Source organism: Nuphar pumila, chromosome 12 (assembly GCF_984573655.1).
Source record: "Nuphar pumila chromosome 12, dmNupPumi1.hap1.1, whole genome shotgun sequence".
NCBI classification, from domain to species: Eukaryota; Viridiplantae; Streptophyta; class Magnoliopsida; order Nymphaeales; family Nymphaeaceae; genus Nuphar; species Nuphar pumila.
In genome coordinates, this window is record NC_143260.1 from 18,563,809 (window position 1) to 18,584,465 (window position 20,657).

Genomic DNA, 20,657 nt, shown 5'->3' on the forward strand with positions numbered 1-20,657 from the left:
AGAGTCAAGTATAATCCATGGAATCTAAATAAAATAGAAGAACTAGTTCACATGGCGCCCTCGCAGCATCCCACAACCGCTATTCAGCTTACTCATTATCTAAAAATTGTAAAAGCAGGGAGTTAGACAATGAACTAGGTCTCAGTTGGACACACATTAACGTTGCATGCATACACAACACTAAACATGCATAAGCATATATCCATAACATCACACAACACATGATAATAAGCATTTAACTTAATATCAACGATAGTTAATTTTAGAGAACATGTTATCGTAAAATGTCATCATTAAATATCATATCAACATAACATGACAATAAATAAACATAACTTCATAATATAAAGTGATCATAATCATCTAATTAATTATTTCTCTTGCTTAATTTTGTAGGCACCCCAAGGCAAAATTCTCCATTCGATCGAGACCATTCAGACATTTATTATGCTATTGTTTATTATAACCCAAATGAATAACTGAACGAATCCAATAGGAGAACGGTCAACAATCGAGAGAAAAATATCCTAAAAGCAGCAATAATCGGATTGATCATGTAAAAGAAGACTCTGCAGGTCAAAGAAACTACCACCTAGGACAAATAGGTGGTCTGGCCCCCTAACTCCTGTGATTGGGAACCAAGTGAGACCTTCTGCCCATAGACAACAGTAGCGTCTTAGGAATTTATACCCTCTACCCTCTCTAAGGTAAACTTGGGATGCTAGATCCCATGATTCCAGTACATTATTAAAGTACTAAAAATTGTTTAGTATAGGGTTATCTTTATTAAGGTCATAGGTCAATGATATATTTTCACAAATTGATGCACAATCAACAACTCGTGGGTTTACACACCCCCTTCGCTTTTAACTGAGTGGTCACACATGTTTGTGTGTCATAACACACATGCCTTATAGCACAAAGATATCATTAAACCTCATCCTCACAATAGTGTACACACAAGGCACATCCCCATGAGCATATGCAACACACTAATTTGAGCTCTCAAGCACCGATCAAATCTTTGAACCGTAAGCGCTCATAAGAGCAAACCATCATGCATCATGCAATTCATGTTTCATGACATGTAATAACACTAATTAATCATCATGATGCATACATATAAAGGTCACTTAATGGGCCTGCCTTCCTGTCGAGTAAGCCCTAATTAAGGTCACCAATACCCAAGCCCCTACAAAATCCACCAGTTAAAGGCACTAAAAAATATATAAATTAATAAACTTAAATATTCATTAAGAAGATTATATACTAACGAAAGAGAAGTTTATTAACTATTTTAAATAATGCCAAATTTTAAATATAAAAAGAATAGTTCTAAGCCAACTAACTTGAAAATCAACGATATATGGAATTCAAAATTCATCAATTTCAATGAGTTATTGAGTTTATTCTTTAGAATTGGATCCACTTCAACCCAATAAGTTCCACACTAGAAGGGTAATAAGAAGTTTCTAAAAAAATGAATTAAGTTTTGATCACTAAAAGGTAGTGAATATTAATTCTAAGTTTATTAATATCTTTAAAATTTAATTGATTATATAACATAATATTTACCAATTTTTTAGTTATTTTCTAATACTAGCCATTATAAAACGGGTTTGGGTTTGGGTTGGTTCAAGTACAAAGCGGGTTCTGCTTTGAGTTGGTTCAAGAATAAAAATGTTTCAAGTTAGGGTCAATTCGGTTTTACAATATGGGAAATTATTTGGGTCAGGTATAAAAAAGCAGGTCAGGTCCAAACAAGTTTAGGTCTTCATTTGCAACACCCAAGATTACAAATCTATATTTTGGACTGACCAAAACCCATGAGTCCACTAAAATCGGGTTGGGTCAAATATAATCGATTCAGGTGGGGTATACCTGACCTAATTACACCCCTAGCCTTGAATATGAGAATCAAATTGGATCCAAATACCAAAAAATGTTTAAATTTTGTCTCTTTTGAATAAAAAATTCATTAAAAGATTTACCTATTTACACATTCATTCAAAATTATACATGTTCATACATTCTTTCAAAAACTTACCTATTGCTCGTACATTCATTAAAAAATATACATTTTTTAAAAGTTTTATTTGTTGCTCATACATTCATTCAAAGACGTGCTTGTTGCTCATACATTCATTCAAAAGTATACATGTTTCTCATACATTCATTCAAAGATATACTTGTTGCTCACATTCATCCAAAAATATCTATGTTGGTCTTTCATTGAAAAATATACTTGGTCATACATTCATCCAAAAATATACCTGCTCATACATCTCAAACACAACACCCTTCCCATGCAAATGAAACATATATACATCTTCAAACACCACACCATTCTCATGCATTTATTAAAAAAACATATACATCTTCAGATAGGCCACCCTTCTCATTAATTAAAAATATACCTATCATAACACCCCAACCTTCTCGTACATTCATTCAAAAACATATATATATTCAACACCCGACCTTCTCACACATTAAAAAACATAATCTTCAAACACCACACCCTCATAGTCATTCAAACAAATACATTTTCAACCACCACCATTCTCATATATTCATTCATAAGCATACCTGCTCATACATTCATTCAAAGACATACATCATATCCTGCTTACAATTTCATTCAATCACATAATTCATATGAGAAAAAGCATAATGCACTTCTAAAGCAAAACAAATAACATATTATAAGCCAAAATATCCAATAGCATGTGTAGTTGCATATCAAAAAAATGATAAAACCAAAATGAAGTCAAATAATGTGTATCAAATGTATCAAGCAACCACCCACCCCTATCCCAATTGTACATCAACCCACCACAAAAATACATCTCCTAGTTGCTCCCTAGTGCATATCTTGTTGTTGCACCTCCTGCTGCACCCATCTTTACTTTGTCATGTATTCCTGCAACCAACTATTGGCTTCCTCAATGTTGGTAAAAGATCTGCATGCTACGTTGTACCTGTGAATGTGTGACCGGCAAGCCTCCCAAGAGTCATAAATACCTCTAGAGCCCCTTCGAATATAATATAATATCTATGGTGAGGTATAATCTTCTCAACTCTTGAAGACACCACCACAAGAAAATATATGATGTTATTAATCAAGGGCTCATGAAATATAAGTTTTATTGCAATTAACATTAAAACAAAATCAAATCATATAATTGCAATCACCAAACTCATATAACAAGTAATTAAAGTCATAAATATACTTACTGTGTGGCCAATCATTTCACATTTGAGTTATTTCATTCCTTAGATCATTGTTGCTATTACGATTAACTAGTTGCCCTTCATTTTCCTCTTCAGGACTCTTCGGGATTAAGTTGATGAATGGTATGATATTATTTTTAGGCGTGAATTGTTTGGCATTTTGTTTGTTTTCTATTATAAAATTATGTAATATGCATGTTGCATGAACAATTTTCACCTAAGAAGTGGATATTGTACTTAGCACTTTGAAAATGAAAATCAAGTTTTTTAGGAAACTAAAAACATGCTCTATTGTTTTTCCCAATAAGGAGAGTTTATGATTATATGGCTCTTCTGGTTTGTCGACTAGTTTTGCACCAGGTGCATTAAATTCTGATAAGTGAACAGTTTCTTCAACGCGGAGTTATAAACCCAACAATGTTTGGATATCCAACATATGCAAGAGAGTATTTGCCTACACACATTTCGTTTAGCTTGGCAAAAATGCTTAGTCATTGAAAATTAAATACAATATATATATGTTCTTACCTTCGAGAATCAATAGAGGTTGGTCATGATCATCAAGTGCATTGTATAACACTTTTGTATCGGTTACGCTTCCCTCCCAACCATCAAGCACATAGTAAATTGGCATATCAAACCCGACTACAACAAAGACATTTTGTGACAACCACTCTTTACTATTTCAAAACCTCATTTGTGCTCCTCTTGGTACATGATACATGTTCCATATATATATATATATATATATATATATATATATATATATATATATATATATATATATATATATATATATATATATATATATATATATATATATATATATATATATATATATATATATATATATATATATAAGAACTGAAAATATGAGAACTAACGTGTGAACAATGATTTTCATGGATTTTTTGTTCTTTTCTCTTGAATCTAACCATACGGATGTGATCTACATGCTTGGTTTTATAAGAACCCACTCTTGAATTATCTGATTTTGATGCATAAACAAGATTTTTTTAAAGCTTTAAAATCAATGGCTCATAATCTTCATAAATATTCAAGCATTCAATGGTTGATTCCTGGCAAATCCATCATGTCAAGCACATTCACACGGTTGAATTTGCAAAAAAAGTGTTGAAAATGCCGATATTTCTAGTTTTCATATTCTAGTTCTCATATTCTAGCGACTCTATATATATATATGTGTGCGTAGAAATTGCAAGTTTACATTGAAATATGGGTAGAATCTCAAATCTTCCTTAATTTTTGCTAGGGTGTCATCACTGTATTGGCCCGTGTATCGGTGAACAATGCTACATATTGCTTGTAACACCAAATTAAAATAATTGTTAACTATTTGTCCTGAGTGTTAAAAGACATTCTGCATTGTCTTATTTTGCTCGTTTTGACCTACAGTTAATAAAAAAATTGCAACTTGTTCTTCAACCCTACATCACAAGCATCATGCAATAATCCACTATTTCGTAGAGTGTCGCATAATGCTATGTGGGTTTCTTTTTCCACATGTAAGAGGTCAAAACAATTTTCCAATGACCAAGAATATAGTCAAGCACGAAATCAAGGCACCTATATACGGAGTCATGAACAATTGCCTTATTTCTTCTTTCCCTCATGCATTTATACTTCTGCATATACAAGTATAATCATGCAATATACACGAATAACACACACACGAACTAAAAATTAGATGTCATGTCATAAGATAAACATATTTATCATCTTCAACATACACAATCAACAATCACCTATAAAAAGTATCTCCAACAAGATACTAAAATCAAGACCTTAATATTCTTGATAATAAACTTGGCACACATGCACAATAAGAACACTTTAGAACACTTGTGCAGAAAAGCACAACTCACAAAATCTCACAAATGCACAACGGCATAAAAATATTGGAATCACTTTATTGAGTACTTGGGCTTTGACTCAAAGCCATAAGAATACAAGAGGGGGAATCCCCTATTTATAAGAAAGCAAAGGAGCCACATAAGGGGCTCCCAAGAGAGTCGTTGGGAGCCCCCAACGGTCACATATGTGATCGTTGGAGTCTCCCCAACGACTCTTTGGGGAGCCTCCCTATATGTCACGAAATACAAAAAAACAAAAAATAAAAAATAAAAAATAAAATAAAAAGAAAGGTTACAAGCATATTCCAAAATGGAATATGCGTAAAACAGGAATTTACAGAAATACCCTTTTCGGGTGGATATATATATATATATATATATATATATATATATATATATATATATAGAGAGAGAGAGAGAGAGAGAAAGAGAGAGATACATATATATACATAGTACATATGTGTATGTATCTCTCTCTCTCTATATATATATATATATATATAAATATATATATATATGAGATTACAAATATCGATACATAATTTAACACCTCCCCTCAAACTTAGGGCATGATGACCAAAAGTTTGCCAAGGAGAAAGTTGAATCTTGGTGCACATAAGGCTTTGGTGAAAAAATCTGTCAACTGATATTCTGAAGTAACATAAGGTAGATCAATGACTCCTTTCAAGTAGGCTTCACGAACATAGTGACAGTCCATTTCAATGTACTTAGTCCGCTCGTGGAAAGTATGATTTTTGGCAATGTAAATTGCACTCTTATTATCACAGCAGAGCTTAGTAGGCCCTTCAATAGTAATCCCCATGTCTTTAAGCAGCTGATGAATCCATACAATTTCTATGGTAGTAGTTGTCATGGCACGATATTCAGCTTCAGTCGAAGATAGAGAAACTTTTTGTTGTTTCTTACATCTCCACGGGATCAGTGAATCACCTAAGAACACACAAAAACTAGTGGTGGAGTGACGGTTATTTGGTGGTAGAGTGACGGTTATTTGGGTCACCTCCCCAATCAGAGTCAGTATAAGCAATTAATTTTAACTCAGAAGAAGATGACAGAAAAACTCTCTTATTTAGAGTACCCTTTAGGTATCTTACGACTCGTAAGACGGCACTCATGTGAACAGAAGTAGGTGCATGCTGAAACTGACTTGCTGTATGAACTACATGTGAGATATCTGGTCTGGTAATACTCAGGTACATCAACGATCCTACAAGCTGTCTGTAGGGGGTGGGATCGGAGAGAGGAACACCATCATCAATTTTCATTTTAGCTCCTACTATAGTAGGAGTTTCACAAACCTTATCATCAGTAATACCTGACCTGTCAATAATCTCAGATGCAAGCTTAGTTTGAGACAAAAAATACCCTCTATGAGAGTATGCTACTTCAATACCCAAAAAATAAGTTAGAAATCCCAAGTCAAACATTTCAAACCTATCCTTTAAAATTGATTTTATGCTTTTAACCCCTTTAAAATCGCTTCCGGTTATAAGCATGGCATCCACATGTAGAAGTAAAATAACAATCACTGCATTGGATTTCCTAACAAACAAAGCAGTATCAGTAAAACAGGATGAAAAACCATTTTCTATCATTACGGAATTAAACCTATCATACCAAGCCTTGGGGGCTTGTTTCAGACCATAAAGTGTTTTACGAAGGCGAAGCACCTTTCCTTTAGCAGACTCCATTCCAAGAGGAGCATCCATATACACTTATTCATTTAGATTTCCGTTTAAAAATGCATTCTTAACATCCATTTGATAGATGTTTCATTTGTTGATTGAGGCAACAGTTATAAGACATCGGACAGTGACCATTCGAACTGCCGGGGCAAAGGTCTCTTCATAATCAATCACATATTCTTAACTATATCATTTTGCCACCAAACGGGCCTTGTATCTCTCGAGGGTCCCATCACTCTTAGTCTTAACCTTAAATATCCATCTACACCCTATTGTTTTCTTACCTTTATGAAGGTCTTGAAATACCCATGTCTTGGCTCTTCTCAGAGCTTCGAGTTCATTATCCATTGTGGCTACTCATTCAGGACATTTTCGTGCTTCCTCGAAGTTTCTAGGTTCTATGTAAGAATGAATGGCGCTTAAACAGGCTCTATGTTTAGGTGAAAAAGACTCATATGAGATGAACCTAGAAGGGGGTTTTCTATGTCTTTCGGACCTACGAAGGTTTTCCTCACTTTGAGGAGCAGTCCTATCATCATATCTTTCAAGGGAACTTCTAAAAGTATTTCTATCTCTATGAGTATAGGTTATGGGATCTCTATGCAGTTCCTCGTTGACATGTTGATGAAATGAAGAGGACACAGGATTGGTTTCATTATCACTTAAGTCATTCTGATTTGACTCATCATCACTAGTTTCATCACCTTCAGTTAAAAGATCAAATAGAAAAGAATAGTCTACATTCTCGTCATTAGATTCAAGTTTTTCAAAACCATTGAGATTTTCCAAAAAACTTACATTTCTGGAAACATATAGTTTGTCATTTTTAATATCATAACACCGAAAACCCTTTTGAGTTTCGGAATAACCAAGGAAGGCACAAGGAATGGCCTTGAGGGAGAGTTTATCATTTTTGTCAGTAAGGACAAAACATTTACATCCAAAAACCCGTAACCTGCTATAATCAGGTTCTTTTTCATACAATCGTTCAAATGGGAAAACCTTGTTCAAATTTTTTGATGGGAGTCTATTTATGAGATAGACCAATGTAAAGGTTGCCTCAGCCCAGGGTCTTTTCGGAATATTCTGAGAGATGAGCAAGGTTCTAGTTGTTTCAATGGTATGCCTATGTTTTTGTTCAGCCAACCCATTTTGTTGTGGGGTTTTGGGACAAGATTTTTTACGGAGAATACCATAACTTTCAAGATAACTTTTGAATTTATTTGAAAGATATTTGTCACCGGAGTCGGTTCTAAGAATTTTTAAACTTCTATTGAATTGATTTAAAATCATCATATGAAATGTTTTAAAAATTGAAAAAACTTCATGTTTATGTTTAAGAAAATATAGCCAAAAAAATCTAGTGAAATCATCTACAAAAATAACATAGTATGTGAAACCTCCTTTAGATATCACAGGAGTCGGACCCCATACATCGGAGTGAACAATTTCAAAAGATTTTGTTGTAAACATGGATCTTTGAGTAAACGGTAGACTTTTCATTTTCCCAAGAATACATTCATTACATACAAAATTCTCATTACAAAGATGTTTAATAAAAGGCAAATAAGAGATTTTAACAATGTTGGGACGCCCCAGTCTCTTATGCCATACATGAATATCTTTGTTTTGAGCAAACATTATGAAACTGGTTCTTGGGGATTTGGAGAAAATCAACATAGTAGAGGTCTCCTCTCCTAGAGCCTTCCCCAATCAACTTTCCGGACTGGCGATCCAGTATCCAACATTTATTAGAAGAGAATTTTATATCGCAACCATAGTCCGAGAGTTGAGAGACCGAAAGTAGGTTTAAGTCAAGTTTTAGTATAAGACGAATTTTTGGAATAAAGAAGTCTTGTTTTTCAAAATTGCCCATTCATTTAATTTCAAGAGGTGTTCTATCCGCCGTTGAGACAAAGGATGGAAGAAAATTTTTAGAAAAATCAGAAAGAGAACAAGCATTTGGAGTCATGTGAAAAGATGCACCGGAATCTAGGAGCCAAGATGTCTTACCGAGAGATGAGGAGGATGTCATAGCGGCTCCGGAAATGCCTCCCTTGAGAAGAGGCTGTAGAGCATCCACAATTTGTTGAAGGGAAAGAGGCCCATTTGATAACGATGGTCGTTCCTCTGGTTGGGATGCCATAGCCGCAGTAAGGATTTTCTTCCATTTGGGGCAAATGGGTTCGATATGCCCAGGTTCTTTACAAAAATGGCAAGTTAATTTGCTATAGTCTCTTTTGTCATATCGATCATTTCCTCCTTGTCCTTGATTTTTGAAATGAGGAGGTTTGTAAGCCTTCATATTGTTCCCGGGTCTTGACACGGCATTAACCCCTTCACAATCATCTTGAGAAGAAGATGTAGCAAGGATGCTAGGATTATTCTTCCTAATCCTCATACGGGTCTCCTCACCACTAAGCTTAGTGATTATATCTTCAATAGAGGGAGATGTGAGGGCGGATAGAAGAGAGGACCGAATTTGTTCAAATTCGGGTCTAAGTCCATTTAGAAAATTGAAGAATTGATCTTTTTCTAGTTGTTTGTGTCTTAACTCAATTGCTTCTCCGCTTCATTTTGGTTCAAGCATAGCAAGCTCATCCTAAATAGACGATAGTTCGGCAAAATATTCCTGAATAGACAAATCATTTTGTTGAAGGGTCAAAGCCTTCTTTTGGAGGTAATACGTGTGTGATAAGTCCCTTGAAGTATACATTTTTTCAAGGTACAACCAAGCTTCAGAAGCCTTTTTGAACTTAATGATGTTGGCGTCGATCTTGGTTTCTACGGACGAAAAAATCCAAGACAAGATCTTGAAGTTCTTCATCTCCCACTCATCATGCCTTTTTGAATAATCTTCTAGAGCTTTTTGTCTATCTTCCCCCTCAATAATCTTAATATCCCCTTTTTCAATGATTGTAAGTTTGGCTTCGGGTTCCGGTATTGAACCTTGAACGTACCCCCAAAGGCCCTTTTCCTTTGATATGGGCTTCCATATTGCAGGCCCAAACATGATAGTTTGAACCACTAAGTTTAAAACCAAGGGAGAAGTGGGAGTCTTTTTCACCCATTAGAGAGGGTAGAAGATAAAAAATAACACGTACCTCAAAAGATTTTCAAGTCTTTCTTGATAAAAGAGGCTTCTAAAATATTGCCCGAAGAAGATGATCCACTTCAAACTCCAATAGCTTGAAGGCACATTTTTCGAGGCACTTCAAAAATGAAGAGATGCATGATTCCCCTTCTTCAACGAAGCTCTGATACCATGTAAAAAGTATCTCCAACAAGATACTAAGATCAAGACCTTAATATTCTTAATAATAAACTTGGCACACATGCACAATAAGAACACTTTAGAACACTTTGCACAAAAACGCAACTCACAAAATCTCACAAATGCATAATGGCATAAAAAATATGGAATCACTTTATTGAGCACTTGGGCTTTGACTCAAAGCCATAAGAAAACAAGAGGGGGAATCCCCTATTTATAAGAAAGCAAAGGAGTCACATAGGGGGCTCCCAAGAGAGTCGTTGGGAGCCCCCAACGGTCACATATGTGACCGTTGGAGGCTCCCCAATGACTCTTTGGGGAGCCTCCCTATGTGGCACGAAATACAAAAAAACAAAAAAGGAAAAAGGAAAAAATAAAATAAAAAGAAAGGTTACAAGCATATTCCAAAATGGAATATGCGTAAAACGGGAATTTACAGAAATACCCTTTTCGGGTGGATATATATATATATATATATATATATATATATATATATATATATATATATATATATATATATATATATATATATATATATATACAAATATCGATACATAATTTAACATCACCATGGTCATAACATGCAACAAATCAACATTGAACATTTAGCATAATGATGACATTAAATATTATAAGCACCATAATGATAACATCCAACAATCAACAAGAAAACATATATACTGAAATGGGCAAATGCATACCTGAATATTGGGAGAAAGTCTGTTGTTCAACCACTCAACTCTCAAATCTGGCTCCAAGCACAGAAATACAGTCGCATTGCTGGGAACTATCAATAAGTCCAATGCCTTCATGCGCGTGCGAGCATCAATCTGACCATTCTCTACCATTTCTTTCAATACAACATTGCATTTCATTGTAAGGTTGTAAGGTGATGCATCGCTGATGTTTTGCACATACTGGCATATGCTACCTATCATGTCTGAAAATTGACCATCACCTAATGATTTGCGCTTCCTTCTAGTTGCTAGCCTCGTACATGATGATGGCTTGCTAGGAGGTGGACTAGTCATGGGGTTCTCATCACAAGGAGCATAAGCATATGAGTTCATCTCTTCCAGTCCTTCCACTTGAGGACCCTGGCTCGGTGTCTCTCTAGATAGTGGTGGTGGTTTACTAGATTGAATGCTCCTATGTTCACCCATAGCCATGGATTCCCCAAATATTTCCACCGCATGTTCATAGTACTTCCATTTTTCAGGCTTTATATAATTCTTCCACGCTGGGTATTTCTTCACACACTCAGCCCATACTTTGTTATCCACAACAACCATCTTTTTATCTGGGTCCCACCTAAACCCACTTGTGTTCAACATTTGGTTCATGATGGTCAAGTTAGGCTTGGCACGTTTTAATTTGTTTTTTATTTTTTCCAATGAAAATTCTGGGCCAAACATCTCAATCATCTTCTTTTCTACCGCCCTCATCGCTTTATCTTTCAACCCGCCACTAGTTTTCATACCAGGTATCCTAGCTTGCTCTAACATGCAGTCAAATAGGTAATCCACTTGGAGGGTCTCCCATTGCATTTTGTCTTGAGTAACGTGCACTTCCTCCATTTCAGCATCACCCATCTTACTGACCACTACCTGCATAGGGTCAGGCACAATGTCATTGAAACCAAATATATATCATTAACATGAAGGAAAGAAAAGAACAACATCAAACATGCAATCACCATATAGAAACCCAAAAATCAAAACATTTTTTTGAAACAAAATATGCATTATGCATGCAAAAGCCTGATGTTAACCCTAATGTCATGCAAGCTACAAATCAACCAATAAGCATATCCATCACAACAAAGAGAGCCTAAAATAAAAAGAAAAAAAATCATGCAAACCCTATGTTTAAAACCCTAAAATCAATCAAAATCTGACCGCATTGTGTCGACCACAGTAACATTCAACCAATAAGCATGTTTATCACAACAAATATGAACTGAAATAAAAAAGGGGAAACCCCAAACCTTAAAACCCTAAAATCAGTAAAAATCAGGCCAATGTGTCGGCTACAATGACATTCAACCAATAATCATGTATCACAACAAATATGAAGTAAAAAAAATGCAAAAAACCTAAGCTTAAAATTAGTCAAAATCCGGCCCAATGGGTTGGCCATAGTGACATTTAACCAATATTCACATCAAGCCTAACATGCACACCCTAAAATCAAAGAACAAACAAAAACATGCAAAATCCTATCATTACAACCCTAAAATTCATCAAAGAGAGGGAGGGTTTTTTGAAGTGACAGAGAGAATGAAATGTTGAGAGAATGAGATGTTGAGAGAGAGAGAGTATTGCCAGAGGTTCGTCACTGGTGGTGATGATGGTGATAGAATGCATTAAATAGAAATGAAAAAGAAAAAAGTAATCCTCTTTTATTGAAGAACTGTAATTATTTATGCTTGTATGAACATCCAATTAGACTTGCTTCAAATATAGGTAATAAGTGAACTGACTTAAAGAACGACCTTTTGATGAGGTCGCTTATTTTTTATGGAAATTAAAGTTAAACAAAGTCACTTAATCTTTACGTCGCTTTCACTCATATGTTTTTAGTTTAAATTCACCTAAAAAATGTGCAACACCAAGTTACCTAAATAATCAACTACTTTGAATCGCTGAAAAAATAGGTAGCATTGTCTCAACTTTTTAAACTTGCAATCTAAAGTCACTATTTTTTCAGGTGAAAGGGTATAATCATCCAAAAAAACATCGATTAAAATTCTGGCCATGCAAGAAATTTTGCAATTGTCATGACCATTTTTAGAAATGTACAACATTTCACAACCACATCGGCCATTTGATGTAAATATTTTAACCGATTCAATTGTTCTCTCCACGCTAATGATATACCTGCAAGCTCTTGCTGCCATGACAATTGTCGATAGCCAGGACTCGACGTGATTCCCTGACACTTATGCAGCCTCATGCATGATAGGCCATGCAGGTAAATTATCCAATATAAAACCATATGATAACAATGACTCGATTATGGTTGGGGATGATGAGTGTCTAGCTATGTAACCGAGACATACTAGATTAGTCGACGTACCCGTGTCGACACGGGTGCAGGTACCGGGTGCAGTGTGAGTACGCTGCAGGTCGGGTCCAACTTAGACCCAAACTCTCTCTATATGCTCTCCCGAAGTCTCTCTCCCTCTCTCCCAAAACCCTCGTCTCTCTCTGGTCTCACTCTTTCCCCTCCTAGCTCTCGTCTTCCTCTCTCTCTCTCTCTCTCTCTCTCTCTCTCTCGTTTCCTCCTCTCTGTCTATCTCTCGGCGACTGCAAGGTCACATGAGAGAGAGGTAAACCAAAGGGATTGGGGGTAGGGGGAAACGAGAGAGAGAGAGAGAGAGAGAGAGAGGGAAATGAGAGAGAAGGTGGGGGTACCTACCTCATGTGGGGTCCTCCTCCTTCGTATCTTGATCGAGAGAGGCGATGGGAATGGGAGTAAATAACCCCTTCCCTTTTATTTTACCCATTCTTCCTTTTCATTTTACCCCTTCCTCATTTACATTTAAAATGATAATATTTTTTCTTTCATTTAAAAAATGTTATTATATATAGCCAAGTCCCTGTACCCACATTTCTCGAACTTGCCATGTCGTACCCTCCATACCCACACCCATACCCATACCCATACCCGCACCCACACCCACACTCGTACCCAGGTGACATAGGCATCTAGCCATCACTCATGCTAAGGAGGCTAAGATTGATTCTAAGCCATACATTTAAAAGATATCCTATATGTGCTAGAAATAAAGGAGGATTTTTTTGTTAGTCAAGTGACGTCAAAATATCCTTATATTTTTCAATTTACATCTTTTGGTTGGGCTATAAAGGGCAGGATGGTGGATCAAGTTATTTCCACCGAGAGTAGGAGAGGAGATCTATATGTGCTCGATATTGGACATTCAACTTATTTTTCAAATCATTTCAGGAGCATCTCAAAGAGAAAATGGCATTAAGACATCATGTATTGTGTCCTAAAACTCTAAAGCATAATGGAGTTTTTGAGCCTAAATATAAGAATACTATTGAACTTTGCCTTACTATGATCTTTCACACTAATGCGCCTAGAAGGTTTTGGGTTATTGAAAATCATGAAAAAATGATCAAAAGATCAAGACATGCAAAACCTTGAAAGTGAGCTCGAGAGTGGTGATCATCAAGACAAAATTAGTGAAGAAACATTGAGCCATGGTGATGTGTCTCATCCTTGCGATGTCTCTACGATGCATGATCAAAATATGCAAAAGGGTAAAACCAAGGTTGTAAGTATCGTATCGTAACCCGTATCGATCAGGCCAAAAATAAGATATGTATTGTATCATAAAAAATCACTAATTTTTTAATAAAAATTTAAAAAAATCAAAAAAATTTATGAAAAATAAAAAAATAGCAAAAATTCAAAAAAATCATAACACATGAAACAATGATGAATTGCACAAAATACAACAAGAAAATCACATATGAAGCATTTATGTCTCTATGAACTGCATAAGACATCATCAAACATCAAGTATCTCACAAGAACAATGCAAAATATTTAATATCTTGCAATTAAGAACATGCCACAAGACTCATACTTTCATATTGCATAAACAAAAAATATTATGGCAATAGTTGCACTCAATTTTCAATCAGTTTTTAGTCATTACTTGAGTGGATCATTGTCATGTTGAATCATCTGATGCCATCTTTGTTGGAGGAGTGTGGAGCCTGATTTCTACCTTGATATAAATCTCTAATTTTCGTGAATTGACGGTAGCTTTGTAATTTTACTCATAATAAAGATTTTTTACCTTGACTCATTTCCTTAGTGAAAAATGGAGAAAATCCATATTTACTTTAGCAAACCGCAAAATCCCTCTCCCTTGCACACGGATCAGCCCCCAAATTGCTCTCACGAGTTCTAGGATGTCTTCTAACGGCTTCTATATAGATAAGGGAGTCGGTCCTCAAGAGATCTTTAAAACCCAAAACTGAAAAATTATGATTTTGCCATTTTTGAAGAGTGTTGACCCTGAATCGTACGATACACCCCGTATTGTATGATATGGGCATGTATGGTACAATACAACTATGATACGGACTCATATTATGATACGAGTGTGTATCGTATCGATATTCTAAATAGTAACGGTATGTATTGTACCATATCGTATGATACATACAACATTGGGTAAAACCATAGTGGCAAGTGGCATACATAGAATTTTAAGCCGAGCCGAACCCAACATATGCTTATGTCCATGATAATGCCATTCCAGAGTAGAAGGCTACCATGGATGAGGAGATTGAAGCCTTGAAGACTATCAACACATGGGAACTTGTTTCTAGAAGACCAACATGAATATTGTCAAGTCCAAATGGGTTTACAAAGTAAAATTCAAACCAAACGGAAGTCTTCAAAGACTTAAAGTCCGGTTAATTGTTTGCGGTTTTTCTTAGGTCAAATGGATAGATTTTTACAAGATTTTTTCTTCGGTTATTTGGCCAAGAAACATTTGAATTGTACCATTGCAACCGCCAAAAGATAGGAAATTAAATAGCTTGATATCAAAAGTGCCTTTTTTACATGGTGTTTTAAATGAAAAAGTTTTTATGAAGCAACCACCCAACCACTAAAATATATGGACCATGTTTGTCATCTCAAAAGAGATTTGTATGGGCTCGATCAAGCCTCCTGCACTTGGTTTGATCGACTACGTGATTTTCTTCTTGAATTGAATCATTTTTAGTGTTGTAAGTGCAAATGAGTATTTAAAACCAGATACATGTTGATGGGTTACTTGAATGGCTTAAAACTCATTTGGTAGGAAAAGGGTTCAACTTCAATCAAGTCCTCATGATAGATTTTAGAAACCTTCTCTCTAGTTATCAAACTGACCATCCATCTGTATTGTGCTTATAATTGCTTTAACATATATCTGGTATGTTTAGCAATTAGATCACTTAGGATCCAAGCAAAAACCCACTCGTACATGCCGGTTAAGACATGCCATATACAAGCTCAAACAATCTTCATGGGAATGGTTTGCCATCACTTCAATGGTTTCTTGTTATCATTGGGATTCTACTGTAGCATGATAGCATCACAGTTTCCTCAATATTTATTGTCACCACAAAAAGGTACCATTTTAATCAGTATATGTTGAAGATATCCTCATTACTGGTGGCAACCATCATTTTTTTATCATATTGTTATCAATTAAGACATGAGCTTGCCATAAAGATAAGCACAACATTCATCACTTTCTTGCAAATCAAGCTCAACCAATTGAAGGTGTTTTCCTTAACCAAGCTCGTTACACTTTCCACATTCTTGAACATGCTAACATGATCGATTGTAAGCCTTTTTCTATACCATGATTTTTAAACCTCAACCACCAATTAAAGACAAGCATTTTTCCTATCTGCACTTTTTCGTATGGTGTTAACTTGCTCTGTCAAAACATGCATGCTCCCACCAACTTTCTTTTTCAATTAGTTAAGTGGATTTCCCAATATATTAAAGGCACTCTCACTCATGGCATTTGACTACTATCTGAAAATCCTTTGGTTCTCTATGGTTTTTTCAGATTCTGTCTAGGCCAGCTACCTGATTACCTATCAATCCACTAATGAGTGCTATTATATATATATTTGGGTGGCAATTGTCTTTCTTGGAGCATGAAGAAACAGGTTACCATCACCCGCTCTAGTCCCGAGGGCAAATATCAGGCCACTTGCCTCTACTATAGTCGAAATGATTTGACTTTCACTCATTCTAAGAGATACTGGATTGTTTCTTCCTCACCTCCTACTTTATATTTCTGACAACACGTCTGGCATTTAACTGTCAATCCCATTTTCCATAATCATTTTAAACATATAGAACTTGATTATCATTTCGTTGCAGAAAAATAAGTTTTTCACCGACAACTTATCACCAGCTTTACCCCTTTACACTCGTACAAAGCCCCCCACATGGCCCTCATTTGAGTAATTGCGAACCAAACTTTTCCTATGGCCCTAGGCCAAGTTTGTGAGAGAGCATTGAGCACATAGACTATTTTGAACAGAAAAGTCAATGTGTCATTTGAGGGATTCAAGACATCTTTTGGGTCTACTAAGACAGGATGGACCTGCTGAGATTGGATTTATCTGCTGATGTGTTGAAAGTAAAATATTCTTTTTGTAAAGGACTCGCTGTAACAGATGTATGTTTTGATAAACATGCTGTACCAAATTTACATGTAATTCATTCTACACAGACGAGGAAAAGCTCTCTAGACTCCATTAACTCAGAATTCTGTCAAGATCTTTACATCCCTCAGCCAAGTTTATGGGAGTGAAGCAGACAGACCGAAAAAGTCGAGGCAACATTTAAGGAAATAAAAGCATCTTTTGGATCTACTAAGATTGGACAGACCAACTGAAATTGGATTCATCTGCTGGTCCTAAATTTAAAGGGATTGGAATATATACTGTAACCAAAGATATTTCTGTAACAGATGTATCTTCGATAAACTTTCTGTAATAGATCTACATGTAATTCAGTATGGGCATGTTTGAAAGTGAGAAAGATGTAGGAAAAGTGATGCAAGGTGGGAAAACTTGTACTGTTTTTCCGAAATTTCCAAATGAGAGACTTTTTCTCTGAGAGAATTTTTCTAAAAAGTATACTTTTTGATAGAAAACATTCGTCTATGGGGGGGGGGGGGGGGGGGGGGGCGTAGAGGAATGTTTCCTACCAAGAGAAAATGGTGATTTACATTTTCCCACCACCCATCTCATCACATCTCACCACCACCACCATCTTGTTTGGGTAGCATGAGAAAAATAAACTGAAAAATCTTAAAAAAAATGAGAGAGGAGGAGGGGGTGGTGGTGGAGCTTCTTTGGCACGGTTTTCTAGGAGGTGGGTGGTGGTGAGATGTATGGTGGTGATGGTGATGGTGGAAAATCAGTTAAATGAATTTGGATTTCGTCAGATATCTGGCTGAAATCTGGACTATTGACATAAAATTTAGATGTGTGTGCACACCTGGGTATGCACACAACACATACAATATATAAATGAAAATCTCAAAAGAAAAAACTAACATTAGATAATCCATTGCTTGTTTTATTTAAATTAACTATTTTTCATGTGGTAAAGTTGACTCCGGTTTGATATTTTGGGCCATTTTTAAACCATCCTTCATGTGTGAGTCACTGATTTGTCACCATCTTGAAAATTGAACCTTATGATATATTTGCTATAAATCTATAAACTCATGCTAAAAAAAATCATGCAAGGAAGAGAATGTATGACCATATAATAATTAATATAGTAGTTCTAACTTCTAAACCCAAAAAAGAAACCATGTGTATGTGTCACAAATCTCAATGTCAAGATTTTATCAGCGAGGAAAAATATCATGATAAATAAGAACTTTTTATTGACTGTCAAACTCAGAATCTTTTGTTTACAAAAAGAAATCTCATGAAAATATTGGTAAATATAAAATAGTAAAATATAAAAATTACAGCAAAACTTAGAAAAGATGATCAGATATAAAACAATAAGAAAATTCGTTTTATCATGTTAATATCATTATCAGTGTTGTGAAAAGCGTTGAGGCGTAGCGAAATGCTCCACCAAAAACCGAGGCGAGGCGTAAGTGTAATAACCTTATTTTTTTTCGATAATTTGAATTATTTTGTATATAATACGTAATTTGTTTGAATTGGGCCTGGGATCCAAGACCCATAGAGGGGTCTATATATAATTAATATCACATATATATAAATAATATTAAAGATAATATATACATATATATATATATATATATCTTGTTAATACGCGGACCCGCAGTTGGATCCATTTGCATCCAACCTGCGGATCCACACCGCATAGGGATGCCGCGGATCCCGATCATGTCTGGATCCTGGGTCCGGGCACGGTCCGTGCTCCGTAGGAAAAAAAACAAAACAAAATGGGGTTTCTTTTTTTAAAACACAGCGTAACGTTGTGCTACCCCGATAAAACCCATTAGGGTTCTGAAAGAACCCTAACAGGAGGCGATGGAGTTGAGGATGAGGAGGGTGTGCGCAGCCGCCGGTAGGAGACTCCTCCCTTTTCGGGCACCCTCCTACAAAATGGGGTCCCCCGAACCCCTTCCTCGCACTCTCCTCTCTTACTCCTGCACTCTCTATCCCTCTCCTCTTCTTCTCGCTCTCCTCTTTTCCTCCCTCTCTATCTCCCTCTTGAATCCTTGCTCAGCGACAGAGCAATCGAAGACGAAGGACCCGACTCTAGCAGCAACTGCCTCCAAAGCGCTGATTCTGAGGTACAGGTCTCCTCTCTTGACTTCGACTGAGAAATCGAGTATAGGTGGGCTTTCCATGTATGTTTTAGATGGAAATCCATTGGAAAAGGAGTAGATCTCTAGATCTACTCTAGGATATATGAAAGGATTGAGATAGTAGGATTTCCTGTTTTTGTTCTGTAGGGTCCCCATATGTTGAGCGATGTGTGTGTGGGTTTCCGTGGATGGCAAAACAAATGCTTGTTTTGAGGGGTTCGATTTCAGCCATGTGGTTGCCGGAAATCCTTAGTGAGAGGCAGATTTGGGGGCTTGAGGTGTCGGAAACCCCAAATCGACAGATTTGGGGATTTCAGATCGTCGATGTAGGGAGTTTCGTTTTGCTGAGCAATAAGGGGTACACTGCGAGAGCTGTCGGAAACCCCAAATCGCATATTTGGGGATTTCGACTGCCAGAGGGCTAATTGAAAAAAAAGAAAAGAAAAAAAGAAAGACATGGGTTTAAAAATCTTTGTTTTTACTGCACTTGAAAGAATATCAGAAAGTCATTCCTTCCTGCGTTTGGGTTCTAGTTTATCATTGTCACTACGGAAAGAAAGATATTCCTTAAATCAGTAATACTTGGGCTTAAATTTCTGTTTGAGATTAGAAGCAACTGAAGAGTCAAAAAAACAATCAGAGGTAACTATAAAAAAAAATTTGCAAACTGTTTTATCAAGTTATAATCCTTGGGAAAGGAAAAATTGGTATTATTTGGTTTTAGTTGTGAGAGGTAGTGTACCTATTTATGGATGCCATTGAGAAGAGATGTTTCGTAGGTGTTTGGGTCCTTGAAATTATCGAAATATATGAAATTGAGTGAAGAAGAGTAAGCAACATTAGGAAGGTAGAATTTCATTTTAAGTAGCCTGGATAGCTACCTTGTAAGCAAGCTCATGCTTGCTGATATTGCATTGTAGATTGGTGTAATTTCTTGGTGATGAATTTTTATTATTCACCTCATATTTTTAGTGTTTTCTCTAAGTGACTGAATTTGATTTACAGTATATAAATAAGTTTAGATTATTGATCAATGGAAAAATCTATTTAGCAATCAAATGTTATCAGTGTTTCCTTTGTTTGGACTGAACAGAAAAAAATGTTTTGTTTCCTGTCATCAATGTTGCAAAATTAGTCATTAGTTACATGTCTTGAATGAATGTTGTGTATGCGTTGTTCGCAAGCACTGTTCTGTAAATACCATT

General features: G+C 35.9%; 1 protein-coding gene across 2 annotated transcripts in view; it reads right to left on the reverse strand.

The window, feature by feature from the left end:
• Positions 1-2,688: 2,688 nt before the first annotated feature.
• Positions 2,689-20,657, reverse strand: part of LOC149820191 (uncharacterized) — a 31,121-nt gene continuing 13,152 nt past the window's right edge. Inside the window, exons 2-3 of one of the 2 annotated variants that reach the window (XM_089982198.1) lie at positions 10,790-11,695; positions 2,689-3,082 (exon numbers count right to left, since the gene is read on the reverse strand). In XM_089982198.1, the coding sequence (XP_089838324.1) occupies positions 3,077-3,082; positions 10,790-11,680 (897 nt within the window). In that variant the 5' untranslated portion in view covers positions 11,681-11,695 and the 3' untranslated portion in view covers positions 2,689-3,076. The remainder of the gene's footprint in view (positions 3,083-10,789; positions 11,696-20,657) is intronic. The other variant, XM_089982197.1, reaches the window with a different exon arrangement.